Source organism: Nyctereutes procyonoides, unplaced genomic scaffold, assembly GCF_905146905.1.
Source record: "Nyctereutes procyonoides isolate TBG_1078 unplaced genomic scaffold, NYPRO_anot_genome, whole genome shotgun sequence".
Taxonomy (NCBI): domain Eukaryota; kingdom Metazoa; phylum Chordata; class Mammalia; order Carnivora; family Canidae; genus Nyctereutes; species Nyctereutes procyonoides.
In genome coordinates, this window is record NW_026575047.1 from 2,888,558 (window position 1) to 2,911,590 (window position 23,033).

At 50.2% G+C, this 23,033-nt stretch overlaps 1 protein-coding gene across 4 annotated transcripts in view; it reads left to right on the plus strand.

The window, feature by feature from the left end:
• SLIT2 (slit guidance ligand 2) overlaps positions 1 to 22,607 on the plus strand; it is a 350,454-nt gene extending 327,847 nt beyond the window's left edge. For 2 of the 4 annotated variants that reach the window (XM_055326216.1, XM_055326218.1), the window contains 7 exons: positions 1,169 to 1,306; positions 1,404 to 1,644; positions 2,917 to 3,047; positions 13,721 to 13,875; positions 19,176 to 19,467; positions 19,654 to 19,865; positions 20,772 to 22,607. In XM_055326216.1, the coding sequence (XP_055182191.1) occupies positions 1,169 to 1,306; positions 1,404 to 1,644; positions 2,917 to 3,047; positions 13,721 to 13,875; positions 19,176 to 19,467; positions 19,654 to 19,865; positions 20,772 to 21,013 (1,411 nt within the window). In that variant the 3' untranslated portion in view covers positions 21,014 to 22,607. The remainder of the gene's footprint in view (positions 1 to 1,168; positions 1,307 to 1,403; positions 1,645 to 2,916; positions 3,048 to 13,720; positions 13,876 to 19,175; positions 19,468 to 19,653; positions 19,866 to 20,771) is intronic. The other 2 variants (XM_055326217.1, XM_055326219.1) reach the window with 2 other exon arrangements.
• The last annotated feature ends 426 nt before the right edge of the window (positions 22,608 to 23,033 follow it).

Sequence of the window (23,033 nt, forward strand, 5' to 3'; positions counted from 1 at the left end):
TGGAAATTACTTTGTGCCGTGGTGAAGACACAAACACCTCGGAAGCGTAGGCCAGTCGAGACCGCAGGCGTGTAGGGATGAAGCCACGATACCGACCCGGTCCTGGCTGCAAAGTCCAAATTCTCTGAAGCTGAATAAGCTGTCGTTTCCCGGTTTGCTTTTTTTTTTTTTTTTTTTTAAGTCGGTGACGCCTCTCTTAGACCCCAAACAGAAACACCGCGGAAGCCTGACGTGTAGGACCGATAAACCAGCGCAGGAGAATGTTGGGGAAGGGCGGAGGGAGGCAGGAGGCCGCGGGGCCGCCTTCCCTCCTGTGGCCCCTTCTGGCCCCTCAGAGCAGAGCTCGAAAACCCCTGCACCTGCCAGGCTGCCTTTCCTCGGGCGACTGTAGGGCGCTCCATCCTTCAGTGGTCAGAAGTCCGCGCCCTGCTGCCCGATGGGTGGGGGCCGCGGCCCGGCCGTGGCACGGACGCGTTGGGCGCCCTGGGGGGCCCCGGAGGAGCTTGTCCTTCCGAGGCTCCCCGTGGAGAGGGAGTCCGTGGGCCCACACGCCGCCGGGGGACAGCGGGGTCTGGCGTGGGGCAGTGCTGCGGGGACACCGGCTCCCCCACCAGGCTGGCGCCGCCCCTTCCCCTGGGGCCTCCAGACTGAGCAGGCCGAGGGCTGTCGGCGGACTCGGGCCGCGTCCAGGTCTGACATCCTTAGGGGATGGTCCCGGAGCCCTTTGCGTTCCGCTTGTTCCAGTGAATTAAAGAGAATGAAGACAGGATGGGACAGGCGGGGGCGCGGGGGGAGGGGGCGCTGGGCAGGGAGGAGGAGGACGAGGGCAGCGAGCGAGCGAGGGAGGGAAGGGAGGCCGCAGGGAGGAGGCTGCTGGCGCCCCGTGTCCCCACGCAGACCTGCGCCCGCCGACCCCCGACAGAGGTGACAAAATGCGGCCGGGGCCCGGGGAGCCCGGGGAGCTACTGGGCCTGTTGCTTCCGAGTTTCGCGTTCTCGGCCCCAGTCGCAGCTGATCTCCCCAGCGGCAGAGCCGAGGCCACGCCGCCCGCGTCCGCGGACCCTGGGGGCTCCCCGGAGGCCGTGCCACCCGCCGCTGGGTGCAACGCGACGGCCTCACGTACCGTGGCCCCGTGGGGTTTGAATCCGCGTCCCGCTCGCGCCCACAGATGCGACTGCACGCCGGGGTACGTGGGCGAGCACTGCGACATCGACTTCGACGACTGCCAGGATCACAAGTGTAAAAACGGAGCGCGCTGCACGGACGCGGTGAACGGCTACACGTGCACCTGCCCCGAAGGCTACAGGTAAGGGGGGCGGCTCGGGTGGGAGCCGCGGCGTCGCCCCGAGGGCCTCGGCCCCGCTGGGCAGCTGGTAAGCGCCACGCACCGTCTGTCCCTTCAGCGGCTTGTTCTGTGAATTCTCCCCGCCCATGGTCCTCCCGCGCACCAGCCCCTGTGACAACTTCGACTGTCAGAACGGGGCGCAGTGCATCGTCAGGGCGGGCGAGCCAATCTGCCAGTGTCTGCCCGGCTACCAGGGGGACAGGTGTGAGAAGCTGGTCAGCGTGAACTTCGTGAACAAGGAGTCGTACCTTCAAATTCCTTCAGCCAAGGTCCGGCCCCAAACGAACATCACCCTGCAGGTAAGCGGGGCCCAGCTGCCTCACCCTGAGCCACTTGCAGCTTTAGGTGCTGGACGCCCCAAGTGGTTCTTAGTGGCCGACCTCACGCCGCAAGGAAACGCTCTCTGTGCGAGGAGCCTTATTCTCTCCGACACTCGTATTCCTCTTTTTTAAGGTTTTATCTCTATCCATGAGACACACAGAGAGAGAGAGGCAGAGATACAGGCAGAGGGAGAAGCAGGCTCCCTGCAGAGGGGCCCGATGCAGGACTCCATCCTGGGACCCTGGGGTCACGCCCTGGGCCCAAGGCAGGTGCTCCACCGGGAGGCCCCAACATTTACATGTTTCAAAACCCAATGGGAACCAGGGCTTTTTATTCACTACTTGGTTGTGAAACACAGAGACGGAGCCCAACACAATGCATGTTTGGGGCTCTGCTGAAGGCACCTTGTCCCTTTGTTTCTGTGACTCTGAGTTCAGGCTCTGCCGGGGCAAGAGCTCCGCTAGAAGGAGCCCCAGGTGAGGAGGGCGCAGGGGAGGCCACAGCCGGCCAGCGCCTGGCCACTCGTCCCCCGGAACCCTTAGGCAGTGACATGAACAAACCAGGTTTTATGGTGACACTTTCCACCGAACCACCTTGTCCCTTAGTGCAAGTCGCTCAGGCCCCCGAGGAGGTGAGGCCGCAGGGGGCGTCCCGGATCCGGGCCACGGGCCATCTGGGGCCGCGCGTTGCTTTCGTGTAGGAGGACAACCGTCGCGGTGCGTTGGGCATTCCAGGACGTCAGCTGGTCCCAGGGACGCGGCCGCTCCCGAGAGGGCAGGGGGCCTGGGCACAGGGCAGGGGCGCAGCAATACGGGGATATCCAGCGGGGCGCGGGTCACTCCTACCTCCTACTGACTTGGTCCTTTAAAACCTCAAAAAGACCAAAAAGTAAGAGAAAACCGAAGCTTGCCTCTCCCCCCCCCCCGCCCCACCCCGGTCTTGCCCAGGACTGTGAACAGAGGCAAAAAGACCGGGGACGTGAGACCCACCCGCGGAGCAAGGCTGGCACCTCCAGCGCCGCCTCCCTACGTGCCTGTGACTACTGTCCCCGAATTCTTCTGAATTTATTCGCATCAGCGTCATTTAGAAACAGGTCACCTCGCGAGTCACCGTTTCTGCGCGCCTTGCATTGCGACCTCAGAGCGAAGGGAACAAAAATGAATAAGCTTAGGGCAAAAAGCCTTCACGCAGCAAGGGCTGGTGAGGGGGGGCAGAGTGCGCCCCGCTGACGCCGGGTTCCTTCCCCCCAGATTGCCACCGACGAAGACAGCGGGATCCTCCTGTACAAGGGCGACAAGGACCACATTGCCGTGGAGCTGTATCGGGGACGGGTGCGCGCCAGCTACGACACCGGCTCGCACCCTGCTTCTGCCATTTACAGGTGAGCATCTGGGTTCCTGGTGCAGGTGAGGACGCGTCGGGCCCTGTGGCCACCTGCGGTGCGGTCCTGGTGACAAGGGAGTGATTGGGCCGCGGCAGCCTTCATGACGAGTGTCCCACGCAGGCGCCTGGCAGAACAGGTGTCACACCCCAGAGGGCCTTACACAGAGGTTGGTGGGGTGAGGCCGGGGACGCAGGATATGGCTACCTCCCCTCCCCGGTTCCCGACGGGGTGACGGAGGCCCCAGTTGGGGAAATGCACGCTCAGCGTGGGATTCGGGCCCGGACGGCCCGGCAGCCGCTGTGACCTTCCGGGAAGGGACGCAGTCCGTCCTCGCAGAAGGAACCAGGGTTTTAAATACCCAGCCTCACCCTCACTCTTCTTCCACCAGACGGTCCCCTGCCTGTGTTCCCATTTGCCAAATCAGATTCCAGGAAAAAAAAAAAAAAATCCGCTGATTTGTAATAATGCAATTTGCTGGTGAGCCCCCCCCGGGGCCCGGGGCAGGGCCAAGGCAGGTGGAGAGGAGGCCTCGAGAAGAAGTTGCAAGGTACCCAGCGCCGTGAGTCATTCAACATCAGCTTTCATGCAACACGTATTTGTTGAGCAACTACTGTGTGCCAAGCCTTAAGAAACAAAGCCCCAGCTCTTAGAGAGATTGCCCAGAAGGAGCCCAGCGGGCCACCTCCGGCACGTAATTGGTAATGTTCTTTCTTCTGGAAGTCTTCTAATAATGTAGTGAGAATGATGGCATTTTGGAGATATGAAAGGAGTGGTATTCACGGGGCGTGGATTCTGCCGGAAATGTGCTTCCGGCGTAAGTTAACCCCCAGAGCCCTCTGCTGGATCTCAACACCAATTCGCCGCCGTCTTAGAGGCAAGTTCACCCGTAGAAATGAGTGCCACCAACTAGAGCGAGGCCACAGAGTCATACACGGGCCGTGGGTTTTCAGGCAGGTAGCGTAAGTGAGCTAGGCAGGCCAGTTGCGAGAGAAGAGCGTGTTCCCGTCGTTTTACTCCCGAAAAGATCCGACTTTTTGGAGTGGCGTTATAGCTTCTATTATAAACAGCCTTGGTGTTGGCAACATACGAGGAGCGTCTGTGTCTGGAGTGAACTAAAAGCAACCTTTTTGTCAAAAACAGGGCCAGGCTGCGGCTCCCCAGTTCTCCCTGAAGGCTGCCACGTTGGGAATGTGAGCCCCAGTTTTACCAGAACTCCTGTTTTTGCAAAGAAAGGCATAAATCTGTTTTAAAAAAAAGTAAAGTATTCCATCCTTTGATTCACATTTTTTTAAAAATGGTGAGCGAAATGCATCTGTAAGCCAAACCTGATTGGCCACAAATTTCAGGCCATTGATTGGGACGTGAAGTTGGAGATCCTGGCCTGCATGGTATTGGTGTTTGTATTGATGCGCCTCGGAAGCCTTCACACCCTGTTCGATCCTTTATAACAGTTGCAGGAAAGTAGATGCCGACGGTAGCCATGAATGGAATTCAGTTAAGTCCTTGTGGTGGTGAGCTGACCCGCTTGGGAATATTTAGAGCATGGAAGCAGACACATAATTACTGGTTTCCAAATGGAATACAACAAATTCCATCCCCAAATGGTGATAAATTAATGCCAGCGTTTTAGGCATGGCTGGACCTTAAATCATATAGCCTCAATCTGTTTCAGCCCATCAAAAAGTCTCGCAATATTGATTTTTGTGGTTCATTTTTGTTTTCTACTTTTCTCTTTTGTTTTGCTTTTTTGCAGCCAAAGAGCACAGAACTCTCAGAAACCACAGTAAAGTTTTCTGGGGTTGGCTTATGAAGGCTAGTGTTCATATAAAATGCGCTTTAAAATATTCCTAGATAAGTCGTAGAAAACCACGATTATATCACAATGAAGAGCTTTTTTTATATATAAATTTATTTTGTATTGGTGTTCAGTTTGCCAACATACAGAATAACACCCAGTGCTCATCCCATCAAGTGCCCCGCTCAGTGCCCGTCACCCCCACCCCCCGCCCACCTCCCCTTCCACCACCCCTAGTTCGTTTCCCAGAGTTAGAGCTTATTTTGAGTTTCTTCTCTCTCTCTCTCTCTCTCTCTCTCTCTCTCTCTCTGTCTCTCTTTAAAGGTTTTATTTATTGATTTTACACGCCGACAGAGAACACAAGCAGGGGGAGCAGCAGGCAGAGGGAGAGGGAGAAGCAGGCTGCCTGCTGAGCAGAGGGCCTGAGGTGTGGGGGTTCGGTCCCAGGACCCTGGGATCATGACCTGAGCTCAAGGCAGATGCTTAACCCACTGAGCCACGCAGGTGCCCCAAGTTTACGTTCTTACCATTTTTGCCTAACAGTAGAGCATACCATGTGACGTTTACAAAAAAGAATAATGCCCCATGATACACTTATCATCATGAACCAGAAGTCCACTTCTCGGCTTGCAGATCACCTCATGGCGACACCTGTTGTGAGGTCCAGGGAAAGCACAGTTGTTTGATCAATTCTTGCTTTTTGCATTATGGCACAAGAATCATGAAGCATCACCCCATTATGTTTAAGTAAAAGAAAAGCAGCAATTACCTAGAATTCAAATACATGATTGATTGATCTGGATTACATACATTTATAATATGTGTATATTATATATGTGTGTGTGTATATTAAATATAAAAATATATTCATCCTCTACTATGGACTAGGAAAAAGTGCTCCTGTGAAACAGAAGCTATAGAGAACGACTACATTATGTCAACACACTAGGAGACTCGAGGATTTGACAAGTGAAAATCATAGTGGCTAAGATATGTGTTGAGATCTAGGCTTGGCCAATTACTAGTGGGTAAATTTGGAGCAGATAAATGATCTTTCTGTGCCTCAGAAATCCTATCTGTAAGTGGCAGTACAGTACGTGGCCAGTAAGGGACCCAATACGGTTGCTCTGTGTTTGAAATTCCAGACTCCGCTCCCTCCTCACTCCTGTCCTCACATTGTCTCCATTCTCACCTCCCTTGTAGCAAGACGAGAAAATGTTTCTGGTATCTCTTTCTGGAGAATAGCCGAGGAATTGAAAAGTCTGTCTTCTCTCCTTATCCCATAAAGGATTGCTTACAATGTCGATATTGGGCCATTTGAAAATGACTCTCCAGATGATAAAAACATTTACTCCCTGACCTGTGAAAACCCCTTCTGGGAATTTATGCCACAGATATACTGGAAGATCATTGCTGTGTGCACATATCACTGCGGCGTTGCTTGTAAAAACAAAAGTTAGGAAACAGCCCTCGTTTCTATCTAAATAAACTATGCTTCATCCACACAATGGGACGCGCTGTTAAAACGTAAAGGGAGGGAGGGGCAGGAGGAGGAAGCTGAGGAAGCTCTCCGTGTATGTAGGGTATTGAAAGATTTTCAAGGTATTTTGCTCAGTTCAAAATTAAAAAATAAATAAATAAAAATAAAAAAAATAAAAAGGAAGCCAGAACAGGAGCAAAGGTGGGTAAATATATATATATTTTTCATTTCCATGTATTTGCATACCCAAAAACTAGGAATAGAGAGGAAAGGGGGGGTGGAAGCAAGATTCGTACATGAGTAACACTTTACGTGATGTTGATTTTTGAACCGTTTGAATGTCATTACCACTCAAAACTGAAAATTGAGTAGAAAAGAGCAGGTGCTCTGAAGACAGTCTGCCTTGACTCCAGTCCCAGCTCTGCCATCCATTAACCGTGGACCAGGAGTAAATTGCCTACGTTCTCTGAGCCTCAACCCGCTCTATGGGTAGAGTGTGTCATTGTTCCACCGTTGTGGGATTGTACTAGAATTTTATGATTTTATACATGAAAAAAATCTTTAGGGCAGCACATATCAGATAGCAAACAGCACTAGCTGTTGGGATCATAACGTTAGATTGTCCAAAACATAGTTCATTTCCTTTGCTTCACCCAAATGCCGTGTCCCTGTCACATTCTTCATTTCACTGAGAGGCATCACCATCTTCTTGAGCATCATTAGTGTAATGGACTTATTTTGATCTTTTTCTTTCCTTTACCCTCACCTTGAAATCTGTTCCCAGTCTTCACTCTCCTCCTACTAATTCTCTGGCTTTTATCCAAATGCCTCTGACCTTGCCCAGGACTTACTAGAATGTGATCTCTGATGACAGGAATCAGTTCTCCATCATCATAGAAAAGCCCATCAGTAACACTGTTGCCGTCAGCTTCCATAAATTGCTTAATAATTATTTTGTTTGGTTGACTCAAATGCTCAAATCTTGGTGTGGTTCCACGTTACATAACCTTATCAAAAGTGTAATAGTGTCTTAAAAGGGAGTATTTTTTTGCATAATCTTACACCAGAGAATTTGTTCACTTGAATTGCATGATTTTATGTTATATAACATTTAATTTAGTGAAAACTTATTTTCCGAATTATGCATTCTTTAACGTGCTACTGGAACGTTGCATATGGGAATAATTTTGTGTTTCAGGTGCGTCTTTTCAGGTTAATCTTCAACATGGATGGAAATGGATTTTACTTTAGTAAATGAAATCTGATAAAATTATGGGAAAATAATTATCCATTAACTTATTTCAGTATGATGTTTTGGGTTTAAAAGGCTTCATTTTGGATGTCCATGTCTTAAATGAATGATAGGAGAATCCTTATATTGTGGACTTATGTCCAGAGAGTGTAGCTACCATAGCTTTAAGGTGTTTAAGAAAACCCAAGATGTAGTCATTATTCCCTTTTCACAGAACGGACGTAGCATGCACATTTTCTCATTTTATTTCTTATAGAAGACGGAGATTTCTTACAGACACTCAGACTGCTAACCAGGCCAGCCCTGCAGGCAGTGATGCGAAGCTACTGTTTCAAACAGCGTGCATCAAAATCACCTGAAAAGCATGTTAAAGAACAAATTACTGGTCCGCCTCTCGTTTCTGATTCAGATCTTGGATAAGCCCCCAAACGTCCATTGCTGCAAGTTCCCAAGTGGTGCTCCGGTCCAGGGGCCATAACGTTAGATTGTCCAAAACGTTAGATTGTCGATTGTCCATTGACAATTTGAGAGCCACTTATGTAAAAGGAATATGACTGAGCTGTGCTCTGAAAGCCGATGGTGTGTGTCTCTCCCCAGGTCCAAATTCCATGACTTCCTGCTTGGAGTTGGCCTTGAAACCAGCTGTGTTGGGAAATAGGTCCACCACGGAAGTCAGCAAATGCTGCAAGTCCAGGCTCTTTTTCCTATTTCAGAAAGCCAGTTGTCACACATTTGCCAGCACCCTGGCGTCTGAGGAATCAGCAACAACAGAGATGACTAAGCTACTTAACGAGTGAATGAAGTACAATATCACCCACATGCCTGATTTCTCTAGTGCTTAGAGAAGAGCCTAAAAAGGGACCTGGCAATAATGCCCTCAGAAAGAGATGGGAGTGTAACGCATTTTATTTTCTCAAGTAGGCTAGTAATTACCCTTCAAAGTGACTTTTTTCCCATCTAAATAGAAACTTCTAAAAAAGTTAATAAAAATGGTAGGCTTCTTTCTTTAGATTCAGATTAATGTAATTTTCCAAACCAGACAGCTTCTTTGGAAACATGGTCAACTACTGTTTAAAAACGAGGAAATCAGGCTTCCAGTGATGGAGCAAATAAGTCACGGGATAGAAGGCACAGCATAGGGAATACAGGCGGCGGTACTGCTGTCGCGTCGTGTGCGGACAGATGGGAGCTACACTTGGGGCGAGCACGGCGTGGTGCTGGGAGTTGCTGGATTACTGTTTTGGACACCTGAAACTAATGCAATACTGTGCGTCAACCAGACTTCAATTTTTAAACGTTAATTATTTTTTTAAAGTGAGGAAATGAGATGAACCATCTAATGAAGGTAGAGGACTGGACCATGCACTGGACAGGTTCGGTATTCAGGGAACAATATAACAAACATCCCAGGACTTTTCTCTGCCCATCGTTAGGTTTAGTTGGCCCCTGGGTTATGCAATTCACAGATTTACATTAAAAAAAAAAAACAAAAAACAAACAAAAAAAGGAAGAAGAGGAAGGGGGACAGGGTGGAAGAGCATGAGTCTCATTGGCGAGAAAAACAATAGAATCATCGAGGAGGTCTCATTTCCAAGAAAAACACTCAGCCTTTTTGATGCGCCCGCGCCGTATGGGAAGGTGGCACTCACTGTTTACCAGCTTTGTAATGTTGAGCAAGTTCCTTCACCTCTTGGCGCTTCCGTTTCCTCCTCTAAGCAATTGGAATCTACCTGTTCTCCACATGTGGTTGGGAGAATTGGAAATAACAAAAGCAAAGCTCCTGCTGTCTGTGCTAGGCACAGCGTAGGCTCGCAGTAATTGGTGATACTCATGGTTTATGGCTATTCTCGATGCTCATGTATCCAGATAATGAAAAATAAGTGCAAGCATTACTGCCTTACATGTGACTCTTACTGTACGTTCAAATGTACAAGTCCCTTTTTATGTTTGGGCATTTTTATCTAAATTAGGCAATTTGCCTTAAAAGCACTTATTGAAATGTAAGTTTACTTGATCCATCAATTATGTTGTAAAAACATCATTTTTAATTGCACCTGCATTAAAACTTGTAATCCCCTTGACTTCCTTTTCCTTTTGATTTGAATAGGTAGGCAGGGAAATTTTGCATCACCATCCCCACTTCACAGATGAAATATCCTCATCCGAGAGAGAACCAAAATGAGATGCCCAGTTGAATTTGTCTGGTGTCTGACTCCCATTCCATTGCCCACATTATGCCAACAGATAAACTTGAAATTTTTAAGATGAAAAGCTAGAGCTCAGGTAGGCCAAGTGAACTGTTTATTAAGCTACTGAAGTACCTTCAGATTTATGCTGGAGACAGAATTATAAAAATGCTGTTGTTGACATGTCCTGCATAAAGAAAGAAAGAGAGAGAGAAAAAGAAAGAGAGAGGGAGAGAGAAAGGGAGGGAGGGAGGGAGGAGGGAGGAAGGAAGGAAGGAAGGAAGGAAGGAAGGAAGGAAGGAAGGAAGGAAGGAAGGAAGGAAATCAGAGGCAAGTTAGAGCCCCTCTTCATTTAAGGCCTGAGTTTCTTTAACTCTTTTTCTGTAGCAAACCACAAGACGTAGTTGAGTAACTGCTTTGCGTTCGTACATCCACTTACAAATTCAAGAAAACAAAATCTCAGCTAATAGGTACGTGGAGTAAAATTAAATACATAATAATAGTAATAAGTTCAGCGTACATTCCCAGGGGAAAGGCTCAAATGTTAAGGGGTTCACTTGCAACTCTCGTGAGTCATCAAATATTCAGTTCCCTAGGGAGTCGTGCAAGAGGGTTTATCAATACTTCTCAGGAACCAGAAAGATGTTGTGCCTCGTGGGCAGTCGGGTAGGGAACACCGTGATACACTGTAAAATCGACGATGGCTCAGTGGTATCATATAACAACTGGTGTGTCGGCCACTGCTTTTATTTTTAAGGTTAAATAGGCAAAGGCATTCTGGACATCCCTGGTTAACCTCATGCTTTAGAAACCAACATCAAACACCAATTTAGAATATCCTTAGTTCTCAAAAATTCTCTTCAGACCCATACACACACGCTATCACCTTAAAACGTGAAGAATCTAGCCCGTTAGATTATTAATCTAATAATAATAGATAATAGGTATTATAATCTAATAATAATTATTATCGTAAAATGTTAATTTTATAATACTTCTCTGTCAGAAGGCCACAGTGAGGCTTCATTTAATTCCAAGGAGATATAAATGGAATCGAGTTTAGTGATAACTCTTGTCAAGTTCAAGAATGATCAAATTAGGCCTTTAGAGCTTCAGGGAGGAAAAAAAAATCTGATCAGTCTAAGTCTCACTTATAATTGGGAAAACAGAATCCATATCTACATTTGAAATCTATATACTTTATATGCATTCTCATAACCTTCAAACTCTTATTTTTTTTCAATTCTGTGATTTCTGGTAAATGAACCAATGTGTGCAACCATCATATAAGGTTATGTTCCATAGAACTTTATTCTTGGGCTCCTTGAGAGAAAAGTCACCTATTAAAGGCTTGTTAGTAGTAAGAACACATGCCATATGTGTAGTATGAGGTTTTTTGGGGGCTTTTTATTGTAAACGTGATGAATAATTAAATAAAAACGTGTACTCTAGAAAGAGAGATCACAGCTTCAAGTCTCTTTAGCCTCTGCTGTGCCACCTGGAGTCCTTGTGTCCCCTAAGTGCCCAATTGTTAGGGCCCCTGTGATTCTTGATGAGCTAAGACATGGAAAGTTCTTAGAACACTACCTGGCCCCTGGTATGTGCTGTGCAAATCTTTGGTCTTAGTATCTGCATTTCCCTGACCAGAGAGAGATGACCTGAAATCGCACAAATCCAACGTCACACATCTAATGAGACCTAGGACAGGCTGAGCAAGAGTTATCTCCCAACATTTCCTTCAGGTTATGGCTACGGAAAAATCCAAATTTTTAAACAAAATGCATATTTTAGATGGCCTTCCCTAAGTATGCTTGAAGCCTCTTGACTATCTAGAATTATAATCCAGTTAGTATTACTAAAAAAACTACATATTATTCTTAACAAACCTCTCTTATATTTCATTTACTTGACATATATCTATTGAGCATCTACTACTTATCAGAAACTCTACTGAATGCATTAAGGAATCCAAAAATAAGTAATACCTGGCTCCTTGGCTCCTGTTCTCAAGTAGCTTACACGGTCATGCTGCATCAAACCACTCTCATTCGTGATGACATGCCAGGATTGATTGTCTAGGACTGACGTATGAACAAGAACCCATTTTCTACTACATATGGGCCTTTTCTTTGCAAATGTAAAGGAAAAAAAGGAGGCCCCCTTATTATCTACGATTTAGTCAAGGTCAGTGTTCATAGAGCAGTCGCGTATAAAACACTTACATGTTGTATATGATCACGAGGGGAAAAGCAATTGGTCACCGCTCTCTCTCTCTCTATATATATATATATATATATATATCATTTTAATAAAATATTAAAATACTTTTTTATAGTAAATCCTTAAAAATAGTAAAATACTTAAAGCCTTTAGTAACTGGAACTCCCCAAAGGAGTTATTCTATTTCTGCCCGTCTTTAGCATTGTTTTATGATCAATATCAAAAATAAAGCTAACTAATTTCTTCCTGAATATGCTGAAATGATTCTGGATTATTTGTATGATGACAATGGTGGTAGTGATGGTGATACTAATACCTAACACTTGGCTCTTTCTATATAATGGAGGCTTCTCCTGCACTTAAAAAAAAAATCCTTTCATACAGCCCTCCAATTAATCATCAGAGGGAGAAATATTTATTAGCATTAAAAGAAGAGAAGACTGAATTGTATAAGCTATCAAGTAACTTATCTAAGGTCAGACATTTCATTAATGCAAGGCCAGGATTCAAATCCGGGTTTCCCTGACTCCAAAGTCGATATGCTTAACCATTAGTTGATATCACCATCCAGTCTATTCCCTTTGAAGACAATCCTATTCAAGCCCACTAACAGCTGGTGTTCAACTTGATTGAGTAAAGGATTTTCATGTGGTTTCCTCTGTTGGTCTTACTGGTATCAAATGTTGAGATAATTAAATCAGTAGGTGGTAAAACTGTTGATGGGCATATCTAATAGTTATCATTTTTAAAAAAAGTGATATCTGAGATGGGTTATCAAGCATCCCTGTACATGTGGACTCTTGCTGCCACTGCTTAAGACTAGAGACGACTTCAGCTGTTTTCACAGCTCTGCAGAATGGTTTATACTGTGGTCAGATCACGAAAAGCTTTTTATTCAATGTCGGCAAACAAAGGAATATTATCAGACCCCCGTGGTGAGAACCCTACGGAAATGTCAATACATTTTTCTGTTACTTTCCAGGCTCACCCTGTTTGCAAAATTAAGTATCAGCTCCCAGAAGTTTAAACCATCATCTTAGGTAGGGAATACTGGGTAGTCACAGCTCCTCTATCATGTGCTCCCGTATTTTTTTCAGCCTTCCTAGTCAATATCCCGGTATATTAGCTCCTTATTAGTCACCATTTATTTTTGACTCCTAACTTCCATTTTGCCATATTTGGCCTCCATGGTGAGAGGTAAGTATCTTCCTGACACTGTCGCGTATCGACCCCGTTTCCTTCACTGCTCCCATGCTCATGTTTGCCTGCTGGTAACCCTCGTGTTAGGTTTACAACCACACTTCAAAACCATAGAGCACCTTCCGGCTAATGGCACCCAACTTCATCTTATTTTCAATCCCCATTTTTCATTTACCACATCTTCTTAATCCTTTTGTTTTCATCCATTTTGTGAATTTCCATTAGCCCTCTCAAGTTTTAGAATGTCCGTTAGACCTGTCCCTGGAAAAATAGGACCGGACAGTGATTAAATGTACCTTTTCCACTTCTCCCGATGGGAAGACAAGCTTAATTTGTATCCATTCCTAAGAAGTAGAAATTGATTATACCTCCGGAAATATCTCCTATTGTTAAATCAGCCATCGGCCTTTATCTTTATTAATGCTAGAGAGACATATCTTTTCCTAAGAACGGCTTATTGGAGTTTGTAGTTTAACTTCTTTTTGTTAATAAAAAAAAAAAAAATGAACCGTCAGCTAAGTCACTTTTTCTTTGTAGCGTGGAGACGATCAATGATGGAAACTTTCACATTGTGGAACTACTTGCCCTGGATCAGAGCCTGTCCCTCTCCGTGGATGGAGGGAGCCCCAAAATCATCACCAACTTGTCAAAGCAGTCCACTCTGAATTTTGACTCTCCACTCTATGTAGGAGGTAAGCTGTGTTCCAGATTCAGTGGGTCCCCAAACCGTGTGACTCTCCTCACAGACTGATTCTGAAATTGTTGGTCCCTGGCCTCATGGCCGTTGACCAAGAGTGGTCAATCGCTGAAAGACGGACAGCAACGGTAGAAAAGAAAGAGCCGGGATGCGTATTAAGAGACCTGTTTGTGCCTGCCTCCCCCTATCAATACCCAAGGTCACGGTTGGACAGGTTCTTGTGGTTCTTAATACGATTGCACAGTGCCCATCAGCAACAGCCAATCAGGAAATCTTGAAGAAAAATTAGAGATTTATTGCTTACAGGACCTGAAGATTATACGGCACACCTGTGGCCACACAGCAAGGTGTTAGGGGGGGAGAGAGCACACGTGACAGCAAGCACTCATGGGCCCGGGGTGCGGCTTTTATTGCATCAAGGTGGGGCTATCATATCTTCCCATTCCAGATGGTCTGTGCTACCCGTTGCCAACTCGTAGATGATGGGTTGATTATTGACAAACTTGAGTGATGAATAAATGAACAAATGTTATTAAATGCACCACTTGCATTGGGGCGGCAGGAAGTACCTCTGGTTAGCTAAGACCTTAAGGGGAATGAGCAAGACAGCGGGTTGGAAGCGTGGACTAGGAGAGTGAAGATTCTGGACTTGATCTGTAACCAATCAGAAGGCAGGTGAGGAACAGGTGAGGCACAGCGGTGTGGGCGGTTCTGAAGGAGCCCAAGCGGAGGACCCACCAAGGAGAGGGCTTTCCTCCGTGGGGGGCGGGGGGGTCGCCTGTAAACAAGGGATACAGCATTTCAGTTTTCAGGCAAAGGAGCAAGAGCGCTTGTGCTGTTGAACTGAGTTGCACGGAATTAAATCCCTTTGCGTTGAGGTGAATTGATAAAATTAACTCATTTTACAGAGGAGTAAGCTAAAGTCCTTGTGCAGCTCGGGGTAATGGACTTGCTCCGCAGGGCAGGCATTTTCACAGAGTTTCCGTTCTTTCCTGCCAAATAGTCGCCTTGGGATCCCGTATATTTATGTCATCCCTTCAAAGACTCCCTTGAAAGCATCTTTGGGATTGGCCTGGAAGTCCAGAACGCCCTGGTTTTTCTGTGATTTTCAGCAGCAGAAGATCTTTTTTTTTTTTTTTTAAATTTTTTTAAATTTATTTATGATAGTCACACACACACACACGGGGGGGGGGGGGAGAGAGAGAGGCAGAGACACAGGCAGAGGGAGAAGCAGGCTCCATGCACCGGGAGCCCGACGTGGGATTCGATCCCGGGTCTCCAGGATCGCGCCCTGGGCCAAAGGCAGGCGCCAAACCGCTGCGCCACCCAGGGATCCCAGCAGCAGAAGATCTTAACAGTCTGAGAGAACTTTGACTTTTTAGGAACCGTGAAAGATCTTGGATCAGCTCCGTAAGTGTGTGTCTGGCGCTGCCACATTGCTGGGAGCTGGCTTGACACACACCTACAGTTTGCAGCGTCGGAAGAGAAATACGGCTTCTTCTCGGGCGTCGGCGAGGGGGGCAGGTCATCGAGGAACCACCGTGGGTCGTAACGAACGTGTTGCATACCACGTCTGCTCAGCAAGGCGACGGACTTAACTGCTTCGTGGGAATCACAGCCATGAGACTCCTTTGAAAATAAAAGCCTCCGCCTCTTGCCCGCGATGCCGTCAGCAGCCACGTCGGGGTGGGTAAAGCAGGTCGCGGGGGCCTGCGGTCTCAGAGAAGAGGGGCCGTACCCCCTGAGCGCACGCCGGGCGTCCAGCACCCTGCTGCTTTGGCCATTGTCATGATCCTCCCGTCCAAGGAGGGACTTGAGGAAGTGGGTACAATTTTTTTTGCATCATGGTTCCAAAGGGACAGCCGCGAGGACTTGACGAAACTTGCCCAAGTCCACAAAGCCATGAAGTCATAGAGACCTCGTTTGAGTCCAGGTCTGGCCCCTCTGACCCCAAAGCCATCTATCTGCATTGCCACTCACCTTTCCACATAGAGCAGAAAGGGAAGCAATCTAAGTTTTGCAGCTTTTTGTTTATTTCTGAGCTTGTCCCTCCCTTGATGTATTGTGCTTTCATCAGAAGCCACTTCACTGAATCTCTTAAAACCCCTTTACGATGCCTGGGGGAGAGGGGGCACCTACAAAAAAAAAATTTTACATTCCAAATGGAAAAGGGCCCATCTTTCTAAGGATAGAGGGTCTGGAAGATTCCAGATAGCACATCTGTCCATCCAGGCCTGAGGGAAACCACTTCCATTCTGGCCTCACTGCCACAGAACATATTGGGCCCATTTCCTTCCAGATCAGAGACCCGAACCGAGGGTAATTCAAATTTAAAAAAAAAAAAAAAAGCAATGTAATCATAAGACCACAGCCCTGGATCCTGAGTGGCAAAGGCCGGAGAAGCTGAGTTAGCGGAAGAGAGGGAGGTGGCGATGCTCAGTTTTCTCCGACTTTGAAGACGGGCACTCGCCAAGGAGGACAGCGAGCCCCGGGTCCGCCTGCAGAAGAGTCCTCCCCCCAAACGGAGCAGCTTGACCCACGGCGCCTTCTCAACTGCCCGTGACCGAGGCTCGACTGCACGCGAGACAGCGCCGCTCCGTGCTCGTCGGGGGATAGTCCAGCCAGAGCGCGCATCACCCAGCGGACTTTCTTTTTAAGTTGGAGTTGCCCGCGGAGGCCCCTCCGTGCGTCACAGATCCGCTCCGATGGCCACCCTGGGCGGACGACCTCAGTCTTGACCCTTGATCCCATTATTGTCATTCCGAAATTCGTAAAGCTTAAGGCCAACACCGCTCTCCCGGGTTACCTGTCGCTTGGTAGATTGAAATCCAGCGATGGATGGACCAGAGGGAGGGCAGAATGCAAACCCCCAGCAACCGTGGCTCTATCCCGATGGCCAGCGAAGACCCCGGTGCCCTCGTCAGAAGCGTGCGGCGCGTGCGGGAAGGAGGTACACGGAGGCCGTAGCAGCTCGTCACCTGCACATGAGCACAATCGGGCCGGACCGTTTCCAGCGTTATGTTGGGGAACTAAGGGAGCGCACTCACTCCCTGCTTCGCCCTGCGGCGGCCCTTCACCCAGGCTTACCCCTGATGCGCGCAGGGGTGTACTGGTCCGCTGTCAAAATAAGATATTAAAAAGAGTTTGGGGGCAGCCCGGGTGGCTCAGCGGTTTAGTGTCTGCCTTCAGCCCAGGGCGTGACCCTGGGTCCGGGATCGAGTCCCGCGTCGGGCTCCCTGCATGGAGCCTGCTTCTCCCTCTGCCTGTGTCTCTGCCTCTCTCTCTCTCTCTGTGTCTCTCATGAATAAATAAATAAAATCTTAAAAAAAAAATTGGAAGTTCTTTAATGTCAAAAAAAAAAAAAAAGACCATCCCGGTGTGGACTTAAAAGTCTACACATTTATGATGAACTACGGGTCTGATGAAATTAGAAGCACTTATCCCAGGACGAGGCATGTGCTTTCTGGGAAATGGCTCATCCGTGTGAGCCCGCCCCACAACAACCCCATTCCCAAGGCCGGACAGACGCGGACTGAAAGTCTGAAGTCAGGGAATTTCGAAGCCGAGGACCAGGGAGCACGTGGTGTCAAAAGCAGCCAAGCTACGTGGTGACGTGTGGATTCCTGCACCGCGGCCCGTCCTACCCGTCGGGCCTCAAGGTGGGAAGGGCATGGGGCCTTCTGACCCAGACCTTTGGTGAACCATATGTGTGTGATGACGCACATGGAAACAGCTCTCGGGTCCACACACTCCTGCTACGGGCGAGGAGGCGAAGCCCCACGATGGTTGGAAGTTAGTGGCCCTCGTGCCCAGACCAGCAGTAGAGACCTGGCCCTCCCGCCCGCCCGGTGGTTTGTCCGCCCGCCTGCGTGATAGTGGCGCCTGCCGGAAGCCAGCCAGCGCTCCTCTGGATAGAGAAGGTGACGCTGCCACGGACAGGCCCTGCGAGCGCCGTGGGTCCCGGGCTTCACGACCCAGCACCCCCCCCGGGGACTGAGAGTGGACACCGCCCCAGCCTGTGCCCTCCGGCCGTCGCGCGGGGCCCAGGCACAGCGAGGGTGCCCGTGCGGGGACACGGGCCACCCAGGAGGCCTCTGGCTCCCCGCCCTCACCCCGCTCCCCCCGCTGCAGTCTGGAGGGCTGCCTCGTGTAGGATCCTAACCAGGGGCGATTGCAGGGCCTGGCGTGGGCCGTGGAAAGATTCCGCAGCTTTGCCAACAGAAGGTTCCCAAACGACCGTCACCAGTGGAACTTCTGTACGCAGAGACCACAGAGTCTGTTTTCCGAGGACTTTCTCTTGTGCTCCTGAGTTCTTGGCACACGAGGGCTTCGCGCTCAATTAGCAAGAAAATTAAAATGACGTGAATGAGGTGCTGCCGTGATAGGAACCGCGGGTGGGTTTCTCAGAGGCCGACAGCCACGACTGGGCTCAGGATGTTGCCAGCGGTGAGCTGGACCAAGAGGTCACTGGGAACCCAGCTGCCACCCCCTAAAGGCGGATGGACTGAACCGTGACCCCAGAGGTCGTGAGGTCCTCTCATGCGCCCGTCTGCAACCTCGCCCTACTGGGTGGCACTGAGCGTGTCCCCCACGCGGGCACCGGGTCTCCTGGAGCTCTCGGCTCCTGGGGTGCGTGTCCAGGTTGAAGAGGTGGGTGGAGACAGGTGAGCACAGACCTCTCCCGGATTCCTGATCTCGCCTTGAGCCTTGAGGTCTGCTTTTAGGTTTCATATCTTTTTCTTTCTTTTTGTTTTTTTTTAAGATTTTTATTTATTCATGAGAGACACAGAGAGGCAGAGACAGGCAGGGAAGCAGGCTCCCTGCAGGGAGCCCAACGTGGGACTCGATCCCAGGACTCCAGACTCACGCCCTGGGCTGAAGGCAGGCACCCACCCACTGCGCCAGCCAGGGATCCCCCTAGGTTTCATATCTTTATGCCCCCGTGTCGAGTTTTATTTGAGATAAATGTTAAAAATCAGAGATTGGCCGCCGGGGAACTTGGTTCTTTATTCTGCTTGTGCATCAGCGTTGCCTGGAGCGTCTTGCACAGGACACATGCAAACAAAGACGCCCCCCGCCGACCCCCCACCCAGATGACCTGATGACATAGGCCTGGGCCGAGCTCCCCGGAATCAGTGGTGCTTCAAAGGCCTCGTGCCTCTAAGGTGCAGCAGGGCCGAGACCCTGCGGCCGGCAGGTGACCTCTGGCTGCCCTGGGACGCTCGCCCTGCCCCCCCGCAGTGGCTGAGCCCCCCACCCCCACCCCGCCAGCGCTGACGCCCTGTCCCCACGCAGGCATGCCTGGGAGGAACAACGTGGCCGCGGCCCTGCGCCAGGCCCCGGGGCACAACGGCACCAGCTTCCACGGCTGCATCCGGAACCTGTACATCAACAGCGAGCTCCAGGACTTCCGCCAGGTGCCCATGCAGACCGGCATCCTGCCCGGCTGCGAGCCGTGCCACAGGAAGGTGTGTGCCCACGGCGCGTGCCAGCCCAGCAGCCAGTCGGGCTTCACCTGCGAGTGCGAGGAGGGCTGGACGGGGCCCCTGTGTGACCAGAGGACCAACGACCCCTGCCTCGGGAACAAGTAAGTTCCAGCTGCCTGCGGGCTGCACGCACACCCTCAGAGCCAAACCGGGGGGCCGGGGGGCAGCAGGGGGAGGGCGAGAAGGGGGTGAGCCCTGGGGGCCCCTCGTCTGCGTGTCCCCATCGCGCTCCTCCGTTGTGGGCGCCGGCCTCATGCGCTTCCACCCTGGCCCCCTGCCGCCCGCAGATGTGTGCACGGCACCTGCTTGCCCATCAACGCCTTCTCCTACAGCTGTAAGTGTCTGGAGGGCCACGGGGGCGTCCTCTGCGACGAAGAGGAGGACCTGTTCAACCCCTGCCAGGCCATCAGGTGCAAGCACGGGAAATGTAGGCTCTCGGGCCTGGGCCAGCCCTACTGCGAATGCAGCAGCGGGTACACGGGGGACAGCTGCGACCGAGGTAAGCCGACCCACCTGGGCGCCAGCCTGTGAAGCAGGAGCCCCCCACCCCCACCCCCACCCCCGGAAAGAGCGAGAGAGGGGCGTGCATGCGCAGGGGAGTGATCTGGGGAACCCTGGGTCTGCGCACGGCTCCCTGTTGGTTTCTCAGCCGCGCAAAGGCACGGCGGGGGGGGGGGGGGGCGCGGCCCTGAACCTCCACGCAGCGGCCTGCGCACGTCCCTCCACGCGGGGAAGCCCAGTCCTTCCTGCCGCGCCCGCCGCTGGCCCGCTCGCCCCCTTACCTGCACCTGCTGCCCTCGTCCAGCTCTGTGGCCCAGGGCGCTCCTACGTGTGCTCGGGCTCCGGGACAGGATCCCCTTTGACCGTGGAATCGACTGATTGATCCGAGTGGGCGGGGGGGGGGAGCGGAACACGCCGCCCTCGGGGCCCACCTTTCTCCTTGTCCTTCGTCCGCGTGGCCAGACGCGCCCGGCCTCCGCTGGCCGCCTTTCGTTGTGCGCGTGGCAGGGACGAGACCAGAGGAACGTGCCCGTGGACGCTTCTGGCAGATGGCTCTTTTTGAACTGGTTCAGACGAGGGTGATTTATGAGGTCAGTGGGACGCGCCTCGTACGAGGTAGCAGGTTGAAGGATACGGCCCGGGCCCAGTAAACCCGATGGCCCGCGCTCTGGCCGCCCCCTGGTAAAGCGAGCGAGCAGCGAGCTGCGGGGAGCGGACGAGCAGAAGGCGCGTATTCTGCAGTAGGGGAGAGAGGCAGGAATCCGTCTTGCGCCCGGGCCAAGAGCGGCGTTTGGGTCCACGCGCATAGTGGGCGCTTGGCGGACAGGCAGGCCAGGCCCGCGCAGCTGTCGAGGAGCCGCGGGCGGCGCCCCTGACCACACGGGGGCCTCTCGTTCTGTCCTAGAAGTGTCCTGTCGGGGCGAGCGCGTCCGGGACTACTACCCCAAGCAGCAGGGCTACGCGGCCTGCCAGACCACCAAGAAGGTGTCGCGGCTGGAGTGCAGGGGCGGCTGCGCGGCCGGGCAGTGCTGCGGGCCGCTGCGGAGCAAGCGGCGGAAATACTCGTTCGAGTGCACGGACGGCTCGTCGTTCGTGGACGAGGTGGAGAAGGTGGTCAAGTGCGGCTGCAGCAGGTGCGCCGCCTGAGCGCCGCCCGCGCCGGTGCCCTCGGGAGCGGGCTCTCCTCCTCGGCCGCGGACTAGTTGACGCTTCGGAGTGGAGACATTTGAAATATATTGTAAAATACAGAACAGACTTATTTTTATTATGAGAATAAAGACTTCTTTTTTTTTTTTTTCTGCATTCGGGAAAAGAAAAATGCATTGAACTAACGCTTCCCCGATGCTAGGGAAGCATGGAGAGAGCGCGAGAGCGAGAGAGAGCGAGGCCGCCCACCGACCCGCAGGAGGCATCAGCACGACGGGCGGCATCGCCCCCGCGAGGTCGCCTTGGCAGCGCGCCGGAGGCCACAGGAGCTCGGGGACAGGGCCGGGCCGGGCTGCGCCGCCGCGACCTCGCCCGGGCCCTGGACCCCGTGTGGCCTCGTTCACGTCTCTGTGGTTCATGAGGACAGACCGAGCACGTGTGTGTGTGTGTGCATGAGGATGCGAGGCCGAGGAGCGGAACTCTAGAATGCCCAGAACGGGCGTTTTGAGAAATATTTCGTGCAAAATAGTGTCCTGAAGACCTGGGTTCTTTCCGTGAGAGAGATGGGAGTGCTCAAATAAGTCTTACCTTCGTTTTAAACGTCAGCATGTTAGCAGAAGAAGCACACAAAAGTGTTTATCTACCGTTTTCCAGTATTAATTTTTTTGTAATATAAATGATAAAGGAGATGATAAAGAACCAATAGATTATTGATAAATAAATTAGTAATAATATGAATTTTTGTTTCTATGAGTTCTAAACAGCCCTATACAGTATTCAGTTTCAATGAGAAATATTTATTGTATCAAAGTACGTTGTACTTAACATTTTAGGCCATCCTTTTACTGTTTCTCAATGCTTTAATATATATTAATTTATAATTGTCCTGATATTTTTGTATATTTTTCAAACTTAAGAATCAGGATTTTCGGGGTTTTTTTGTTTTGTTTTGTTTTGTTTTGTTTTGTTTTGTTTTTGGCAGTAGTACTAACCTAGGGCGTTATCTTGGGATAAATACGTGTTGGTCTGTTTGTTTACCTTGACATCTGACCACTGGTGTCACCGACCTACTGGCCTCATTCAGGACACCTGCAGAGAGTATGTAAAGTCTATGTGCGAGACGGTCATTGTACAGAAAGAAGTGGCCCGCCCCTCTGCAGCATGTCCTCACAGAACAGAAACGGTGTGTAGCAATGGACACTAGAAAAGTAGATATTTTACAAATTAATATTTCCTTGACATTTTTTGCCCTTTTATTGGGGGTGGGGTGGGGAGAGAGAAGGCTGTAATGTCAAGAACTGTGATTTTTTTCCCCCCCAAACAATAAAGCTCCTTGATTACCTTAATGTTCCCATGTTAACATGTTTGCTGCTAAATTACGATGTAGAATTGATAATGATTTAGAGTGGACTGTGCTCTTCCCTTATTAAAATCCCAGGGTACCCTGTGACGATGCAGATGTTTCCTTCCAAAATCTTTTTTTACACAGAAAAATTAGATGTACATGTATAATTCAGTGTGCTTTGTCTTTCTCCAGACTAATATCAGTTATACTACTGATGTTTGTAAATTAAACAGATATTTACTTCACTAACAGCTTGGGTGATTTTTCTTAGAAATTGCAAAATGGGTAGAGTCCACTCCTTAAGAATTTCTTTTCTTTTTCCAGTAGTTATCATTGGTTATCTTATTTAAATTCAACTTCCGGGATCTCTGGGTGGCGCAGCGGTTTGGCGCCTGCCTTTGGCCCAGGGCGCGGTCCTGGAGACCCGGGATCGAATCCCACGTCGGGCTCCCGGTGCATGGAGCCTGCTTCTCCCTCTGCCTGTGTCTCTGCCTCTCTCTCTCTCTCTCTCTGTGACTATCATAAATAAATCTAAAAAATAAAAAATAAAAAAAAATAAATTCAACTTCCTGACATATAGGATAACACCTAGTGCTCATCTCATCGTGTGCCCTCCTCCGTGCCCGTCACCCAGTTACCCCATCGCCCCTGATCAGAGTGATACAGAGAGGACAG